This window comes from Rhodamnia argentea, chromosome 5 (genome assembly GCF_020921035.1).
Source record: "Rhodamnia argentea isolate NSW1041297 chromosome 5, ASM2092103v1, whole genome shotgun sequence".
NCBI classification, from domain to species: Eukaryota; Viridiplantae; Streptophyta; class Magnoliopsida; order Myrtales; family Myrtaceae; genus Rhodamnia; species Rhodamnia argentea.
This window is the reverse complement of record NC_063154.1, coordinates 6,140,640-6,161,865: the sequence shown is the minus strand read 5'-3', so window position 1 is coordinate 6,161,865 and position 21,226 is coordinate 6,140,640. Positions and strand designations below refer to the sequence as shown.

General features: G+C 40.5%; 1 protein-coding gene across 1 annotated transcript; it reads left to right on the top strand.

Moving 5' to 3' along the window:
• The first annotated feature begins 448 nt into the window (after positions 1-448).
• LOC115752577 lies at positions 449-2,164 on the top strand. The gene has a single exon (XM_030690828.2). It carries the CDS (start codon positions 601-603, stop codon positions 2,086-2,088), a length of 1,488 nt encoding a protein of 495 aa, XP_030546688.1. The 5' UTR covers positions 449-600; the 3' UTR covers positions 2,089-2,164.
• Positions 2,165-21,226: the final 19,062 nt, after the last annotated feature.

Here is a 21,226-nt window from a genome sequence, read left to right as displayed (position 1 = left end):
AGAATAGTAGATATGAATGGCAATACCAACACACACACACACACAGACAAAAAAGGGAAAAAAAAAAGCAGGACGAGTGAAAATAATCAAACTGCTCTCTTCGTCTAAAGCTCTTCATAATGCACATAATCAATCTATAGACTAGTTAAGCATAATTAATGAAAACTTTAAACAAGTGAAAAATCCAGAGAGAGAGAGAGAGAGAGAGAGACTAAACGCTCTAGGAATGACCAGTGCTGAAATTTGGATTGAAGAGGTCCTAGAAAAGTATTACAGTCTTCTGTATCGGCGGGGCGGACTTACAGGTTAAGGAGGGTTAAAAGGGTCACTTCACTTGCGCCTGTGGAGCTGCAAGTGAATGAAGAGGAAGCTGCATTTTCCTACACTCGATTGCAATCCAAAGCTATTTTCGTTTATAAATACTGACAAAAACAAAACCAAGAGGTGGACCGGCGAACTAGCTCAGGGGAAGGGAAGAAAATTCCCTGAATATCAAGTCCCCCAAACCTCCCACTATAAATACCCAATAACTGTATTGGCATTGGTTTCTGCCAGTGATATTTGATCCCTTGGCTGCTTTTCTTCTACAGAGTCCTAGCCATGGACGCAGCAGCAGCGGCAGCGGCAGGGGGCTCAAGGACAAAAACCTTTAACGTCCTTGTGTCCTCGTCCACCGGTAGAATGGCTAACCCCACAAACTCGATTCAACCGGTTTTCTCTCCCTCCGGGAAGGAAATGCTTACCCTTTATACTTGCAGCAAATCTTTCCCTAGTAGATTTCGCAGCCTCAAGAGATTATATCCATGTTCTGGATCTAAAACCGGTCCAGTCCATCCCGTCGGCTGTTCCATGAAACCACGCATTGACAAAAACAATGCAACCAACAAGAATCCCACCACCGAGCTCGATCAGAAGTCGACGGTGCCAAACCTGGATACTCCACCGCCTAATCCGCCTGTTACATCAACTTCTTCGCAAGGTCTGGTCTTCGACTTGGGTCCTAGCAATTCCTGGGATTGCCTGGAAGTCGGTTCGCCGGTGGTGAAAAGGTATATTGGTGACAATGAGGAGAGATGGTACATGTGGTATCATGGGAGACATGGCGGCAGCGACGGCTCCGAGTCCATCGGGCTTGCCGTTTCGAGTAACGGGATCCACTGGGCACGGGGAGGTGACAGAGTTAGATCTTGTGCAGATGCAGGAATGGTGATGGACTGTCGCAACAGTTGGTGGGCTTTCGACACTGAAAGCATCAGGCCATCTGAGATGGTGATAATGTCCAGCCCGATGTACAGTGCCGTTTACTGGCTTTACTATACAGGGTACGGTGGTTCTGCCGAAATTGATTTGTCTGGAGTGCCTGCCATTTCCCTCAGAAACCCAGAAAGATTTAGCTGTGATCCGGACGACAACAAAAAGAGTGCAGCGAACAAAATTCATTTATCTCTTCCAGGCTTAGCCTGCAGTCAAGATGGCAGGCACTGGGCCAGAATTGAAGGAGATCACCACAGTGGAGCTTTGCTCGACGTGGGATCTGAGAAGGAATGGGATTCTGTGTTTATCGCAGCACCACATGTTATAGTGCACGACAGCGATGATCTCCGGATGTATTATTACTCCTTCGACAAAGAAAATTGTCAGTTTGCTATTGGACTGGCAAGGTCCAGAGACGGAATCAGATGGGTCAAGTATGGAAAAATCCTGGAAGGGGGATCAAGCGGTTCCTTCGATGAGTGCGGAGTCAAGAATGCCTGCGTGGTTAAAAAAAGGAAAGCGGGAAATTACTTGATGGCATACGAGGGCGTCGCAGCAGATGGGAAGCGGAGTATTGGAATGGCGATCTCCGAAGACGGCTTGAAGAACTGGAAAAGGCTTCAGGAAGGCCCGGTGCTGCAGCCTTCTGAGGAGGAAGGATGGGACAATAAAGGGGTGGGCTCGCCACGTCTGGTCCACATGGAGAACAGCATCAACGAGTGGAGACTGTATTATGGAGGCTTTGGGATAGGAGGGAGGACGGGAATCGGAATGGCTGTGTCTGGAGGCAGTGACATTAGGACATTCAGAAGATGGTCCGGGTTTTGCTTGTAAACTAGATGTACATATTGGTCTGTGATTACATATTTCAGCAACAGTTCCAGCAAAAGAAGTTGTTTCTTACTCATAATAATAGAATTAAGTAATGCGAAAAGGAAAAAAAAAATGAGCTTGTCATTTAATATGTTTCACTTTTCCACTGCAACATCATCCTAGAGGGAGCAGTGTATGCAGGAATTTACATGACGTTTTCGGACAAAACAGACAACGATGAATCTCAGAAATTATGCAGGATTCTATGCACCCAATGTAAAAGCTCAGCAATTCTCTTAGACCGGTAATTAGGCTATAGTGTACGCCATAGTACGTAGCACATGACTGGAAAGAAGTATACTGCATTGCTTCTCCGACATTGGCTCTTTATAGCTTCTGCTTCGGACTGCTTCTCAAACATCCTCTGAAGCCGCAGAGAGATTCAGAGAGCTGAAACATCACATGGGAAAGCAATGGACAGAAAAATATTCTGAAGACACATTGGGTGGATAATCCAATAATTTCTGTACTGAAACATTCTAAGATGGTCAAAAGGGCTGGAAAATCATGCGAAGATTGATATCAGCAACAAAAAACGATAAGTATCAACAGTTGATATGAGTAAAAAGACTGATGTGTCGTGTATTTTTGGAGAACAGATTGTTAATGACTGTTGCCCGAAAACAAATTATTTTCAATTTTTGTTGAGTTTACCACTTCCTTCCCATCTCTGGGAATCCAGTAGTAAGGCTAGGTGCATCAATGCCTCCTTAGATCCCGCAGTGCGGGCGACCTTGTGCGCTACGATTCCTTTCTAAAAGATAGTTCAGAACTTCCCATCCATCAACAGAGTAGTTCCCTGCAAAATTCCCTCAGTAGCAAACAGTGTCATACACAAGACCAAACTCCTATGGCAGTGTACACAAGTTTGGACTTGATAACTGAGCTCTAATTTGTAAAATGAAACAATCGATGATGACACTAATGTAATCAAAACTTATCTCATAACACCGGGTGCATTGTATGGGTGGGAAAAGCTTAACCTACTGAACATTTTAATCATTCTTATGCGAAATTCCTCATAAAACCTCTATTCTTAAAATTAGAAACAGTGACCTCATTCTTAGATATCTATATTTTCTTATGATTGACATTGCCAAACTTTTTTTTTTACGAACAAATTGCTTTTAGTAAGAACATATTAGCAAATTGTTCCTCAGAGGAAAAATATTCGAAGATGCATAGTAAAGGCTGAAGATATCAGAATCGAATGCAGCTAAAGCGAGAGTGTAATTAACTTATTCATCCGAATGACATCTACATTCTCTAACTTTTTCTCTGTCAGATGGAAAATTAAGTTATGATCCTTATGGATTTCAACTTCGTCAAAAATGCGGTCTTATAATTTACTGCCAGCATGTGTCGGATGAAAGTACTTTACAGATACTGATTTATTTGTACAGAACTGGCACACGAAATTGTGCATGGAGCATTATTCATTGCACAAAATGATATTGTCTCAAGTAATACAGAACAATATTCAAAAGATCATAACTGAGCCTTCTGGATACAGAACTCAACCAAAGAGAAGATGTGATAATGTCTCAAACTATATTTTAGCTGAAAGATATTGTTTGTGAGACCTTGTACTCACCAAAATAGACTCTGTTTCCCTTTCTTTTCAAAAGGAAAATTGGCAACTGCCAACAATGAAATTGAGTTGGTCAAATCGAAAATCTAAAAACGTATATTTCCAAGAAAATGAAATGAGCAACATGATCAATATTAGTTGATGTGACACATCAGCCACTAAGTCCCCTTAATAACCTGAAAATCAAGTTGATGGTTTATGCAACTCCGTGCTGTAATCTCTCTCTGCACTTGATCTTGATTAAAGTTTCAGACATAGACAGCTAGAAATGAAAATGCCTACGACGCATGCAGGTCAATATGCTGGAGTTTTTTAATCTAGAAGCTCGACCAAGGGAAAAAAAGGGTTCGCAAGTGGGCCATCCGAATGAAAAGTAAGGCAATTTAAATCCTGGTAACTATAAACCACTAATCTCATCAACATGAAATGCCTCCTAAAAACGGAAAACTTAAAGAAATAACAAAAAATCCTTCAAAGCAAACTAGAAAACCAGTAAACAGTTAGTTGTTAGATGGCAGATGGATCAGTAAAAAGTAAAAATTTCTCTGGTAGTATGATGCTGCTTGATTAGAAAGCTTTTTTCATGTGCTAGAGCCAGCACCTGTGCATAACATATGTCAATTTGTGCATATGCCCATTTGCTTGAAGAGACTGCAGACTGCAGTTTCCACTAAATCGTGATCAACAAATTTGGTATTCACGGTGATCAGGAAGATCATACGCTATTAGGTTCGGAGTAAACTCCAAATGCGAAGATACAGCCCCAAGCATCAATCGCTACGACGTCTAAAACCCAAGGTGTTGCTACTATCCACAGCAGCACGAGACGTGCCCCAACAAGCCCGTTTTAGAACGTTTGAAAAGAAATTCCATACGTCTTCGCAGATAACAACGCTGAAAATCAAGTATTGTATCTCTCATAGACCAGCTCCGCTAATCACAGCTTCATGAACAGCACGCGAAGGAGTCGAGCAACATGTCAAAACATGTCTAAGCAGTAAACAGGTAAAAATTGGAGATGATGCCAATCTGAATTCAAGTTAATGGTGGGCCAGTGGCACACCACATGATGCTCGCAAGCATCGAAATCCTATTTCTATGACGCTTCCCAAAATCAGATGCAAGATGCCAGTGAACAATGCTTGACATCGATCCGGGAACCCGTCCAACCATTAGAAGCGGGTACCATAACTCCCACTGTCAGGATGATCAAAGTCAATGCCTGATCCTCAACAGTATCAGAATGCTTAATGCCAAGCACAAACGTGACTTGCACGTTCCAATTCGCCTAGTTTCTTCTCGTCCCACTACATCAAAACATCTATCGCGGACGGTGATCCCACTGAACACATTTCAGCTTCCTCCACGCGAATTAGTTCCGGTTTCGAGTCAAATGGCCATCGAAACTTGAATTCCCTACGCGAAAAAGACGGGGTTCGGACGGTAGAAATGAAGGAAGAACACAACTAAGTCGCCTAATTCGCCTCCTGTTCCAGCCACACATCGCTTCAACTCCACCCAAATGAAAAACTTAAGAACAGATAATGTGCTATTACGCCGATCAGCGAACACTAACCGGGGATGGCGACCCGAGCTCTACGGGAAGATTCTCGGCCAGTCAGTCACCGTCAATGGCTCGTCGCAGGCCGCCGAGCGTGAAGCACCGAAGCGCAAAACGCATGCTAAAGCACTAGCAGGGGCTGAAGTGGAATCAAATAAGAGTTCGGGGGTTTGTCGTTTAGTAGATTGGTGAACGATGAGAGATAAAAGCTTTCGCTAATCGTAATCCTGTTAGCCAGTTGGGCCTAAGGCCCAACTCTGTTTCTTCGCCTTAGTTCGGTAGGATTTTCTTGTGGGCCCAATGGTCACGGTAGTCGAATACCCTGATGCGTGTGCAAGGCAGGCGAGAGATGTTTTGAGCGATGTCGATCGGTAAATGGAAGATACAAGATAGATTACGATCAGACCCAAGGCATACAGAATATCACCAACCAAGGATCACGATCGGGATCGATGAAGTTTGCCACCAAGGCCTACAGAATATCACCAACCGAGAAGACGGGGCTTCGGATAGGAGAAGCTCACTACCAAGGCCTACTAAATATCACTAGCCGAGGATATCGATACTTCTTGGCTCACCATCAAGGAAGGATTCAACTTTCAAGGAAACAGATGCTGGTAGTAGATATTTGCTCACACGTAGGCAAATCTCATATATTTTCATTCATCAAAATTGTATGTCTTACATTTGAGAATTTGCCTCTTTATATAGAGGAATTAACACAAAAGAAATAGACTAAACAATAAAAACTCGAGAACTACTCAACCAACAATGACATGGGAACTAGAAAGTTATTGAAGTCCTAATAACTAGAAATGCATTAAAATACCTAGGAACTAGATAATTCGACATGCCTATGTAAAATACTTGTAAATGCACACATTATTGTTAAGATGTATAATAATTTAGCTATACGATTAGACTTGTGAGCCAATCGAGTTAAATACAAATGCGAATATCCGATATTTTATTGATTACATCCATTCAATTAATGTAATAAGCATGTCCTTTCAATAAACTATATTTTTGTGAAAGGCATATTATTCTTGAATCAATAAATAAGTCAGATATAAGTGTATAATATGTCATTTGCAACACTAACAACTTTTTATAAGTTAAAAAGGATTGGAGGATGAATCGGCCGTCTTTGGACAATATTTTATGTGTCTTACACTCAGCTATGAAATATCTGACTAGAGTCACAGCTGCTTAGTCTACTCATAAGTGTACGAGTTCGTCACAGACTCACAGTTGCCCCACTAGTCTCTCGGAATTTAGGAAGTCTATCCACATTTGGTATTGTATGTCTAAAGCACAGGCAAAGTGCCAAAAAAGTCAAAAAAACTTATTGTAATTCAGTCATAAACCTTTCAATTGGATCAATTGAGTCCTAAACTTTTTGCATTGGGACCAATTCAATCCATCCGGCCAATTTCGACCAAAAATCGCTAACGTGGACGTCGGTCGTCCTACGTGATTCTCGTCCGATATTGAAGTAGACATTTTTAATGATTCTTTAATTATTTTTAATTATTTTTTTCCTTTTTTCTTTCACTTTGGCCGGCAAGAGTCTCCGGCCACTAAAGCACAAATTGGACCAATTGAAAGATTCAGGACTAAATCAATTTAATTAAAAGGTTTAAAACTGAATTCGTACTAACGCAATAGGTTTATGACTTTTTTTTTTGTACTTTTTCCCTAAAGCAAAAGTTGGCAAAATGTTGGCTCATGACATGGTTCAAACTTGCTATTACCTCATGATAGGCAGTGTGACCTATTTTATCCTCGAGCTGCCATGCTTGCCGTCTTAACCCTAAAAAAAACTTAGCGACCTTCGTGTACAGATGGACGAGTGCCGACAAAGTTTATATGAAGAATCATGGTTGTGTAATAAATACAGTACCAGGAAGGACAACTATTGCAAAATGAGGAACCTAAGGGGCTACTCAAGTGGTAAGTGTGTTCGTCCTTCTCGTTCAAGGCTCGAGTTCGGATCACTACATTTGCACTTTCCCCTGGGACCACTTCTAGTAACACAAACTTGTCCTCTTTGATAATCATTTGGTCCGGATGGAACAGAGAGGTTGATACACCCAATAAGAAATATTGTGGTACTCAAAGCGATCCTGACACACTGTTGACAAAAAGAGAAAGCTATTGCAAATGATCGCCTCATCGGAGAGTATCGAACATATCCTTCAAATTGGTGCCTTCTCTCGTCTTTATTTCGTGCTTTCACAATTTTTCTTATTTTCGTGCCTCTATTGTCTGTTTAATGTGATTACGTCATAATCTTGTAATCCCCATGCGGTAGGGCCAATTTAGAGCAATTCCAGGGTGTTGAGAAATACACTTTATCAACACCATTGACCCGTTTTTTCGAACAACTTAAGCTTTCCGAGGGGAGAAAAAAGAAATGGGACTATACTCTACTGGTTTTTCTATATTAGACGAGAACCATTCGCGCACCCAAGAGAAAGATGTGTTTGCCGCCGTTACCCAATCGCACGAACGGTCTTAACATGCTCCTTACCATGATTAACAATAGAATCATACTAATGATATACCGAGATACTTGTTAAATATACTTAAAATGAAATAATTCAATTTAAAGGGGGTTATTATGAATAAGCCGAGAATAATAAATGCATGGAAAGTTCCAAAATTTCTTAGATTAATTTCTTAACATATAGCTCTCGAAACGTCGGCTAACGGGACTGACAAAAGCATCCAAAACGATTGGACGCCACATGTGACATGGGAAATTGGCATGCGGCTTGGGCGAAAAAGGACCTGGGAAAATGGAATCGCCACACAACCGAGAGGGACACAGTCCAAAATTAAGAGGCAGAAGTACGGACTGCGATGTTGCAACCACTGTTTGGGGAGACATTGAAAGCACGATGATTCCTAACGTGGTAACGGCTGTTCATGGGTGCCGTGCCATCGCGGACATCGGGTCCGGGTCGAAATATTTCGAGATGGCGACGTACCATCTCATTCATCGTGAAGAGGTCCCAACGTTGTTAATGATACGTCGAATTCAAAATTATGTCGATGAATGATCTTTGAAGAATGTCGTCGTGCCATTGTCGAAGACATTAAAAGCACGGTTCTTAACATGGTAATTATAGGTGATCTATTACAGGATGGATGACTCTCACTCTAGAATCGAGAATTTCCCGTTAAGGACTAGCTCCGCAAAATGCGAACCGTGAGCCACCTGATTGTTCTATGGATCTATTCGAGAACCGAACCACCGGTCCGGTTCGATTTCCAATTGAATTAATGGAACCGGTCCTCCCAAGTATCAATATCAATTAAAAAAGGCACCAACGGAAATCATAATCTAGAGAGGAACTAAATTCATGGCCCTAAAAATAATCGAAGTCACGCAGGAACAATTTGTAAGTCTGGATTTAGAACAAACAACAACTGTAGAACAATTTGCACCAAGTTGGTGGCACCAATGAAGATCCCAGTACGCCATTTCATGGCAAATCAGATCCTATAGAAAAAAAAAAAAAAACAAGAGCTTGGTTAAGGCGAGGTGATTGCAGACCGAGAGGTAGGATAGAGCTCAGCTGGCCAACAGACAGAGGCGAGCGAGGAGGTATTTGAGTGTTCAGCCAGTGCGAGAGGCACAGGCAACCGCAGACTAGCCTTAGAGAGCTCGGCTGGTGCAACTCCTACTCGCACAGTCAACCGCATAATTTTCGATTGAATCTCGATATTTTTGCTCATTCCTAATGGTAATGGCTGCTAATTGGCGTCATGCCATCGGAGAGATCGGGTCCTTGTCAAAGTACTTGGATATGCGGATAGATTATCTCATTCCTCGTAGATGGGTCCGAACAGGTCAACGATGCGACGAATTCACATTTCTCCAGGTAAATTTTGTATTATATTCCAAAGGTGCTCTCGCATCGTTTAGAGGATTGCTGGGTCCGAGTGCAATCCCCAACATCTCCGTTGAGGTCTCTGAGCCATGGAGAAACTGTTGAGCGAAACAAGCAATCGAACGATAAAATAGATAGAACAAGAAAATAAATCGGACACCGGATGTATGTGGTTCGGTCGTAGAGACCTACGTCCACGGGGAGAGAAGCAACGAATTCCATTATAGAACGAGCGATACACGGAGATTACGTAACCACACTCGAGTCACTCAAACAATCTCAGTGTTTCTCGGCCCCAATTACATTCAAGAACGCATAGTGTTTATCCCCCAATTCCTAATGAAATAATCTTTCAATCTCGCAAAAGAATTAAAACAAATCTTAGACTCACAAGATTTAATCAGCTTTGACACTTGAATACTTGATGTAATTCCACGGAATAAATCCCACGAGCAAGCACTCGACAAACAGTGCTTCAAGAACTCTGCATCAACTTCGGCACACCAAGCACTCACACGAAATCGGTGCTTCAAGGCCACGTACTAGTCTTCGTCCTCTGACTTATATTATGCATATATGTATCAATATAAATTCCACTACAGAGACCTCCTCAAAGTTGACTTCTACGTGGAAGAATCAACAGACCAAGATTGGCCTTATCACCTTTCCTTTCTTTGACCAAGTCCAAGTTGGATTTTTCAAAATTGCCCAACTCTCCAACGTAGATTCTCTTTTGTTTGTTCCAACAGATAAGTTCTGTTATTGATCAAGATTTGAGATATACCAAATAGAGAATATATATTTCCACTGTAGATATTCACAATCTTGCACGCAGATTTTATATCCACAAAAAATTTCCACGGATGTTGTCCACAAATATTCAATTCGGAATATTTACAATTTCGCTTCGGGCTCGAAACTCGAGACATATTTTAACAATCTCCACCTTGGCTCGATGTTTGAGCCAAGTCACAATCGCTTCGCTAGTATCCGAACATCATCTATTACTCTCCCAACAGCCCCAATGGGCTCAACCGCCACGTACATCATCCAAGTCCAAGTCGCGCTTGAATTTTGCCATAACCGTGGACCTCATCGGAATACCAACTCCATATGCACCTTTAATCGCTCCACGAGGACTTTATGATACAAGCTCCTTAACCACGTATAAAGCAAAACCTTTATTGCATCCATATCTGTCAGGAGATCGAATACGTACCTTGTCAATATCGCCAGTTACAACAACCATTGGCTCTACAGGCTCCACCTCGCTACAAGCACCATCTGTGTCGATTACCACGCTAGTACTCGCTACCTCGGGAGTTTCGGGTTGCAACTCCACCTCAAGCCGAACACCGTCCGTATCCGTATTAACACTGCTACAAACACTCCTAACCCGAAGTACTGGAGACTTGTCAAAGGTAACTTTTCTACTGCGAACAGATGAATTTATATTTGAGCACCACAACCGATAGCCCCGCTCACCTCGTGCATAGCCATGGAATATGCACCTTGCCCTCACATCGAGCTTACCATCACTTACTCGATAATAACACGGGCAACCAAACATTCTAAAAGTAGAATAATTAGCAACGTTACCTGGCCACACTTCTTCGGGAGTCCGAAATCTTATCGCAATCGATGGAGATCTGTTCACCAGGTAGCTCGCCATACTAAGCGCATTCGCTAGAACTCTTCTAGCCATACCAGCACTAGAGATCATTTTACGGGCCATCTCTAGTAATGTTATGCTCATCAATTCCGCAAATTGTTGTGGTCTACTGGCACTAGTGCGGTGTTTCACTATGCCCTTTGCCATGTAAAATTTATTTACCAGCTTCGAGCGGGACTCCATTCTACTGTCGGTTCGCATATGCTTGATCGACTTACCGGTCTCCATCTCGATCAAAGCTCTTGATCGCGTATTCTTGACAACAGCATCAAACTTGTGCTTCGGCATAGTCACCCAAGTCTTCCTCGAGCAAACGTTAGACCCTCGAACAATTACCGACGTCTCCGGAGCGAAACCCGTCAATGTCTCACCTTGAAGTTCATACGGGCTTTCATGCTTGATTCCTTTCATTATCACCAAGGCACCTCGAACAACCTTCAGAACTCCACCTTGTGAAGAATACCCGCATCCAACTGAATCTATGGCACCCAAGGAAATTAAGTTCTTTTTCAATTCCGAAACATATCTTACTCCGGTCAATGTCCTCACAATACCATCATGCATCCCGATTTTAACATCACCAACACCCACAACATCGCATTCAGCGTTGTTCCCCAACCGCACTTTATTACTATCCGTGCACCGATTAGTAGCAAACCAGTTCCTATTTGGTGTAGCATGAAAAGAACAACCAGAATCCATAATCCATCCGTCAAATGACGAATTCTCAAATGATGACAAGACCCTATCGACACCATCGGAATCATCAACTACAGCTGCAACATCATCTGTAGATTCAACTCTGATTCCCTTACCCGTTTCGTTTTTCAGCTTTAAGCAATTCCTTCTAAGATGCCCTCTCTTGCCACAATTCCAACAGACAGCACCACTAGTCCTAGACTGATTGCGTCTATTTGAGTTCATACTACTTCTACTACCACGAGTATCAATTCTTCCCGTATTTTCACCTACTAAAGCGGTAGATACATATTCGCCCGATTCTCTTCTACGGATGTCCTCACTTAAAATCAAATCTCGAATACCATCAAACGTCAAACTTGTTGACCCGGAGGAATTACTAACAACAAGAATAGTAGTATTCCACCTATCGTGCAATGGGGATAATAGAATCAAAGCACATACCTCATCTTCAAAGCCAATATCAACTAAACTCAATTGACTAACAATCACATTAAATTCATTGATATGATTAGCAACTAACGCACGTTCGCTCATCTTCAAATTAAACAGACGTCGCATCAAATAGACCTTGTTGATCGCAGAGGGCTTCTCGTACATATCCGACAGGGCTTTCATCAAACCCGCAGTGGTCTTCTCTTTGACGATGTTAAACGCGACGTTACAAGCCAACGTCGCTCGAATAACACCCGGCGCTCGTCTATCTAGCAATTCCCAATCGGCTTGCTTCATCGTCTCTGGTTTCTCTCCGGACAGGGGCAAGTGCGGCTTCATCCGATATAGATAGTCTTCAATCTGCATCTTCCGAAAACCAAAGTCCTTCCTCTCAAATCAGTCGATTTTTACTTTTACTTCTTCCGTCGCCATCGATTCGCTTCAACTCGATAAACCCGGCTCTGATACCAATTGTTGCGCGGAACAAGCGATCGAACGATAAAATAGATAGAACGAGAAAATAAATCGGACACCGGATATACGTGGTTCGGTCGTAGAGACCTACGTCCACGGGGAGAGCAGCAACGAATTCCACCATAGAACGAGCGATACACAGAGATTACACAACCATACTCGAGTCACTCAAACACTCTCGGTGTTTCTCAGCCCCAATTACATTCAAGAACGCACGGTGTTTAGCTCCCAATTTCTAACGAAATAATCTTTCAATCTCGCAAAAGAATTAAAACAAATCTTAGACTCACAAGATTTAATCAGCTTTGACACTTGAATACTTGATGTAATTCCACGGAATAAATCCCACGAGCAAGCACTCGACAAACGGTGCTTCAAGAACTCTGCATCAACTTCGGCACACCAAGCACTCACACGAAGTCGGTGCTTCAAGGCCACGTACTAGTCTTCGTCCTCTGACTTATATTATGCATATGTGTATCAATATAAATTCCATTACAGAGTCCTCCTCAAAGTTGACTTCTACGTGGAGGAATCAACAGACCAAGATTGGCCTTATCACCTTTCCTTTCTTTGACCAAGTCCAAGTTGGATTTTTCAAAATTGCCCAACTCTCCAACGTAGATTCTCTTTTGTTTACTCCAACAGATAAGTTCTGTTATTGATCAAGATTTAAGATATACCAAATAGAGAATATATATTTCCACTGCAGATATTCACAATCTTGCACGCAGATTTTATATCCACAAAAAATTTCCACGGATGTTGTCCACAAATATTCAATTCGGAATATTTACAATTTTGCTTCGGGCTCAAAACTCGAGACATATTTTAACAGAAACATCATGGTTTTTTTCATTAGAGTCATAGGGAAAATGGGAAAAGGAACGTAATAAACAAGTTTGGTGATTTCACGAATGGTTTGAAGCATGTCAAATAAATTAATCAAAAAGTTTAAATCGACTAGCGGATGAAGATTACATTTATTGAAACCCTATAGACAATTGATGTTGGACAGTTGAACGCTCTCTTTAATGTGCAAAACCGGACGAAGAATGGCAAGTGAATTGATGAGCGAGAACCCCCGCACGTGGAATGAATCTGAATCTAAACCTGCTCGGCTGGCAAGTTAAATCATATTGGACTAGTGTAGGAAAGCTACATGAAGATAATGCCTATTTGAAGAAGCCTCGTAGATAAGCGAAGGCGATGCGTAAACACGGATGGTTGATCCAATAGAGTCAGTCTGGTGGTCTAGGAACAAAAATGCGGCACGCAAGTTAGGTGGCTAGTACGCGCTCCTTCATGATTCATGTCTTACCCGATCCATGAGGCCGGAGAGGTATTTTCGTGATAAGAATTTACTTTAAGAGCGGGATTCGTTGTCGTTTAAACTAAATGGCCAAGTTCGATGAGACTATTGATGAAGTCTCTAAACGAATGAACCTCGGCGTCCATGCATCCGATTAGGAAAATATAGCCATGGATTTGAGTAAGTTTTCAGAAAATATGACCATTATGAAGTTAATCAATGTTAGTTGTGTAAATTAAGGTAGATTTCATAAAAGCCAATCTCACAACCTTCCACGTGTGTCCGATGGGCACGTGGTCATTATTCCGTTTGGTGAGAAGTGTCCATATCTAGCGCATCTCGATTCACGCAAAAAAACGCGTTGAATCCGTGTGCTTATTAAGCGAGAAAAGTGGATGGATATTTGTTTGGTTCAGCAATGGAAAAATGTTTTTGAGAAAATACAAATACCGTCCGATTAAAAGAAATTTTCGAAATGGAAATAGTATTTGGCTAGATGTATTTTAAAAACGCATTGAAAAATAATTTTGACGTAAATGCCGTTTGGTAAAAACAAAATTTCTACAGAACTTTTACTATTTTTTTTATTTAAAAAATTTCAAACTATTTGCCGTCAACCAACCGCCAACTTCGGCCACCGGCAGCCAAATCTAGCCGCCAATCGGCCGCAACCCCAAGCGGCGCGACTCGGGCCTCGCCCGAGGTCGGGAGAATCTAGGCTACGCAACCCGGGGTCGTGCTCATGTGGTGCCTCCCGGGTCGAGCGACCCTAGGCGGCGCAACCCAATCGCACGACCCAAGCATCGCTAGCTGCTCACCGCATGATCACCGGGGCCTTCACCGGCCATCGAGGCCTTTGTCGACAAAATTAGGGTTTTCAAGGATATTTCCGAAATCATAAAAGTTGAGTGAGGACAAAATTAAAGAAAAAGTTGTAGTTGCATTCAAGAAATGCGGCTTTCCAAAATACCTTCCAAACCTATTTTGGGCGAATCAAACGCTATTTGCATTGGTCAAGGGGCTTTAGAACCCCAAAGCTCCTTCTAAATTCTGAACCAAACAGGCACAAAGTATGCACAAAGTATGCTTCATATCTCACGTTTATCCGCTCAAACTTCCGAAACACACCACTGCTCACTTAACCTTAATATGGTACCAAAATCAGTTAATCTCTCCGGCCTCTTACTGCTCGAGTTTTGGTGCAACTCCTGATCTAGGGATCGAGAGAATACTACGAGAGTTTCGGCCACAGAAGAAGTCATGCGAGGAAGATACACCACGTCCTACCGCTATTGTTCTCTAAAGTAGTGCCAAAACTATCTTGTTTGTTTACTGGGTCACTCTTATAGCAGCTGTTGGAGTTTGTTTGTAAAATAAACAAAATGTGACCTTTTTCCAATCTCACATAAGATGGAAGGAAAAATGAAAGTCTCTTTTTTAATTAGAAAGCTACTATGGTCTTTCAAAATAAAGAAATAGACAGGTGGGCTAGACCCCACTATACCCGCATGCGGGTGCGCGATTTTAGCGCAATTATTAGGCGTACTCACACGCGGATCGGAATTAGCACTATTCAGTAGTTTATTTTTTTCATTTTTCGAACTTATAATATAAAATTAAAAGTTGAGTCCTAACGAAACGGTGCGACTGTTCACGTAGGAGTTATAGTTATTTTTATTAAATTTATTTTCGAATTGTAATTCGTATTATGTCCAATGATTGCAACTTTTCATACACAACAATTCTTTTGGACTACGAAGAGGTGCGTCCAAATTAACTATTTTTTAGACACGAAGAGATGTGTCCAAATTAACCGTTCTTCAGACACGAATAGTTGTGTCCGAATTACAGTTTTTGAGACATGAAAAGTTGTTTTCTTTCAACTATTATATATTGAGCAATTCTGTTCAATTTCAGTACTTCAATTTTCAAAACTTTCAATTTCATTTTTTTCTCCAAAAAAAACACAGCCTTCTACTCCAACTGTTTCCCTTGAGAGATCTTTGAGAAATATCAAAATTGTTATATGTTATTCTCATTTGGACTTTGTTATAACCTGGAAGATATTTGCCGAAAATCATTAACAACGTTGTGAGGTAAATAAATTATTAAAAAGAATCTTATCACGCTTCAAAGTTTGATTCCGTTGTTCTTCCTATTCGCGACGAAATTTCTCAATGGCAGCTCTACCAAGGAAGCTTCTTTCAGGATTAACCAATAGGATAGAGGGATTGCACTTGAAATTAAAAACCTACCCTTTGTACGGGGTGCGAAGGCCACTGCATAGGGTTCGGTTGGTCGTGCATCTGTGGACCTGCATGAGAATACGGGCTTTTTTAATGCTAGGTTTGTTTCACAAAAAAATAAATGGTCTGAAAGGTAATTTCTTGAAAACGATCCATGAAACCGTTAGTCAATCAAAAAAAGTTTCGACAACTATTTATATCTAAATATCTTTGTGGACAATGAAAATGTATTTTTGGGAATAATATTTTTCAAATTATTTATCTTTTACGAAACGAACGGAGCTTGAAATACCCTGGACTTCTTATTAGAGGTGAGTAAGTTGGACCAACGGGTTTAGTCCGATTCTGGAAGTCACCGGTCCTGTCCCCGGCTCCTCAAGGTGGAACCGGTATCGAAGCGATCCAATTTCCTATTCTAGGGGGGAACCGGACTGATGGACCACCCACCCGAACCGACAAATAAAAAATTTGGTATTTTTATTTTGTAAGTACACAACTTAGTGCTTTAATTCTTGTGTCCACGGTTGCCGCTATACTTCTTTAGCTTTGGCCGACATTACAATAAGATATAGGGTCTTGGGAAATTTTCAAATAAGGGCTGGAAGTGCCTTCATTTTCTCAAATAAGAATCCGAAGTGAATCTTGTTTCAAGTAAGGGCTTGAAGTGTCCTTATTGTTTCAAATAAGGGCATGAAGTGGATATTATTTCAAACAAAGGCTTGAAGTGGTTATATCAATCTCAAAAGAGGGCACGCCACCAATTGATTAGGGGCATTTTCGTCATTTGATTTTAAAAATTTTTTTCTTTAGTTATTTCTCTTTTTGTTTTATAAAAATCAAAAGAAAAACTTTAAAAAAAAAACACATGAGGGAGGGATTGCCTCCCACCTGTGGACGCCGCCCCACCGCAAGTGGGGTGACGGCGATAGCTATCGGGGTCGCCGTCGCCTCGGCAAGGGCTAGCTACCCCACCGACAATTGTTAGGAAAGGGTCGCGACCCTCTTTGAAATCTGGTCCAAGGAGGGTCGAATCCCTCCATCAAACTTGGGTAAGAGTCTGCTAGCCCTCGCCACCGGTCGGTGGAGTCGTTGGCCCCCGTCGAGACGCTAGCGACCTTGATGACAAGAACCGCAGCCCCACCGACGGTGGGGCGGCATCCACGGCACGGAGGCGGCCCCTCCCGCCTATGTTTCCTCTGTTTTTCTTTTGTCTTTTTCATTTTTCATTTTTCATTTTAATTTTAATTTTTAATTCTTTTACTTTAATTTGAATCAAAATTGTATTTTGACGAAAATACCCTTGATCGGCTGAAATATTTCGCCGGTCGGTGAGGTTAAACCCTTATTTGAAATAGGCATAACCACTTCAGGCCCTTGTTTGAATAAAAAAGGTCACTTTATGCCCTTATTTGAAATAAAGACAATTTCAAGCCTTTATTTAAGAAAATGATGACATTTTGGGCCTTTAATTAAAATTTTCGTAAGGTTTTTACAAATTGAGGGGGGCAGTTCATTTCTAAGAAGGACATTATGGCGGGCCTGCGATGGTTCCCTTTAGAAGATGATTATGGGATGCTTTCATGGGGAACATCATCGAGATCATATTTTGTTTGGATTTTAACATGGGATTTCTATGATATGGTAATTGGTAGGACACTAAAAATGTTTTGTTTGCTAAGACACGGTTTCATTGTACTGCCCTGAAACTAGACCGGATTGGTGGTTGGTCCGATTCCAGGGACCTCTAATCCAGTCCTCGGTACCCTCAAAAACCGAAACCAACTCAGACTATGCTCACCCCTAGCTACTTCTCATGGTATACATAAGCCACTTTTTCAACCGGTGGCAACTAGTTAGCAAGCATATGCTTATTTATATAAGAGAGCTAACGGCATGGAAACGGAGAAAAAAGAAGGATTAAAGCATCTTCAATTAATCTAACTACTAAATCAATGAACTCAGCACATAAATTAGCTTTTTAAGAATTAATCAAATGAGATCTTAATTAATACTCACCAACTTACAGCTTGCCCCCAAAATTGGGAAAAGGAGTATTTTCAAAATCCTCTTACAGGGTTTTCCGTACTCTTAACATTTATTGAAAGAAGCACTTCATCATTGGTCTTTGACGCCAAGCTCATGCTAGTGAAGCTATTTTGTAAATCTGTCCACCTTCAATTCTCTCTGAACTTTTATATGAGGATTGTCGAAAGAGAGAATTATTGAAGCCCTAGTTCGACAATTTTTTTAAAAATCTAGGATGCGTTTACTTCACTGAAAATGAACGAATTGAAAAATATCATCCTAAAAATAAATATTTGCATCACTAATAGAAATGAATTAACGAAAAAATATTTTCATCATTCACAAAAGTATATAGATATAATTTTCTTATCGACAATGAGGATAATTTTCATTAATTAATTATTTTAAGTGATACAAATGATCATTTTTAGATAAATATTTTTCAAATCATTCATTTTTCAATAAAACAAAAAGAGTCATAGTGATAATGATACGTTGGATAATAATGCCTATCTCTCCCCAATAGTAATTTTGTATGACGTCATTGTCACATTTAAGACATAGTTGCATAGTGTTTTAACACGAAACGTAGTATTTACCACGATTCTTGGTTGTAATCACGAGACATGCGGTTGTCCGAAATGAAGAGTTGTCAACAATGTAGGCAACCAACGCCTTGAATCGATTCAGGATCAAGTCACCTCAGCTGTGTGAAACGGATACGAGTCTAGCGTGGGTTTGGATGGCAATTCAAGCTTTCTTTATTCCAAGTTTGAAACTCATATAAAGCTCCGTTTGTCCCGAAAAAAATGAATCATTTAAAAGATATTTTCCTAACAAATGATCGTTATACTTCTTGAAATAATTAATCAATAAAAAATATTTTTCTTATCGACAACATTTTATGTATAAATATCTTCATGAACGACGAATTTTTTTTTCATTTATTAACTTTCGTAAGTGATTGGAGCGATATTTTTCATAAAAATCATTCATTTTTCGCTTCGGTCTTGGGAATTGGGGGTGGATCAGTCTGACTATTGGACATTTGAGTTTTTTTCTACGAGGATTATTGCGAGTTCAAATTGAGTCGGGTCTGGACCTTCAACTATTTTAGTCTATTCGGGTCGTTTAGGTTGTGTCGGTTCTCGTGAAGGTTGTGCGAAGTCCTGAGGTGGGGTCAAAGATTAGGCGTAGATGATTAGGGGCGTTGAGAATTCGTGTCCAGGAGAAAGGGATTTTTCTTCTTTTTTTTTGGGTCGAACAGGAGAAAGAGGTTATGGGTAATTGTAGGCTTGTAGCCCACTAACAATAATACAACTACTATTTTTAAGGCACGAATAATAACTATTATGTTCTCAGGAGCTATTTCTAACCAGAAATAGATTTTCTGGCTCTATTTTCAGGACGATTTTTTTAGCAGAGAAACGTGCTTGACAACAACAAAGAATTTTTATTCCGAGAGTAGAAATTCGTTTGACAACAATATAAAATTTCTACGGTCACCAGCCATCAGACAAAGATCGACGGATGGAGACCGGTGGATCGTGGCCGGCGACAGGGACGCGATTGAGAGGGAGTTTGTACGCAATAGAGAGGGAGTGAGCGATGAGAATAATTTGTATTTTCTGTTACTGTTTTAGAAAGGGAAATTTCTACTTTTCATTTCGGCTCCAGACCTATTTCTGGGCTAAAAATTTATCTCGAATATGAAATTTTTTTTCCAAACGAATTTTTGTTCCAAACTTGTTCCAGAAAATAAAAAAAATAGAAAAATATATAAATGTAATGGTTATCATTGGCGCCCTAAGTATTTAACCGTCCTTATGATTATTCATCACACTTGAGATATGTTTAGCATAAAATGGGCATTGTTACCATATTTTTTAGAAAATTACCTAATCAGTCTTAAACTTATTGTACAGATATTAATTCAGTTATAAAATTTTCAGTTTTTTCAATTTAGTCATAACCATTTACGCCAAATTTCAATGTAGCTCTTCCAATCAATTTTACCGAGAATCGCTGCCATGACGATCTAGTCATCACTAGGCATCATAGTTAACACATCATCACGTCAGCAATTTTTTACGATAATTTATGGCAATGACTACATCGAAATTTTGCATAAAGGCTTAGGACTAAATTGGCAAAATTGAGAATTTAAAATTGAATTAAGTGCAATCGATTTCGGATTGATTGGATAATTTGTCCCACATTTTTAGATGGGCATTTTCTACGAGTAGTATAACGGCGTTCATCACACTTGAGACATGTTTACCACATATCGAAACGCCATGGTTGAGAATGCAGTACCATCTTATTTCTTACCACGAGAAAAAAGAGCAGATGCCAAAAATAGCGAGCAAAAATTTAAATTACTAGGAAATAAAATAACCTATAAACATTTTATACATTTTTGGAATTTTAAAACCCGAGGGATGAATAAATTCAAGGAAAAAAAATTAAAATATTATTAAAAATCCTGTTATTTTTTTATCTATAACAAAATAAATTATCGAATTTACTTCTATTAAGTAATTTGATAATTTTATCTAAATGCAAGCATGAAAACTTATGAAAAGAGAACATGTTTACGCCTCGAAATTAAATAAACGTTGGTCCGGATATAAGAAGGGATTTGTCAAAAACAAAATACTTTTGAGGTATGTTAAGCAATTGAACGAGGATATATCGCAATTTCTAATGCACCGGCCCTCCTCGCTATTGGCACAAACAACATAAAAAAAAACGAATATTCATTTATTAAGCATCTTAACGAGTATCCTGAAATAATTTATCAATTGGACAGTCGTGAATAAAGAACCTTACGGCGATACTTAAAGGGGAGTTCCTCTTTTGACGTCTTAGAACCGAACTTCTACGGCGCGTCCGGATGTTAATTTCCGAGGCACTCGTCGGGGGTTATTAATCACGCTACAAACTTCTTCGGTTTGCGATTTTATTTTTTGTTTCTATTTTTAGAACGTATCCGAAATTCACTTGGCATAGAAATAAACTTAAAAGCGAATTTGGGTTGGGGCGAGGCCCCTATACCCAATGATGGGAACCTCAGATGGTGGGAACATAGCAAAGAAGACGTTTATTGCAGAATCTCTCCACCAGATTCCATTGCAGTTTGCATCGTGTGTGGACAGCTCCTGGTCGTGCAAATTTTGTCATTT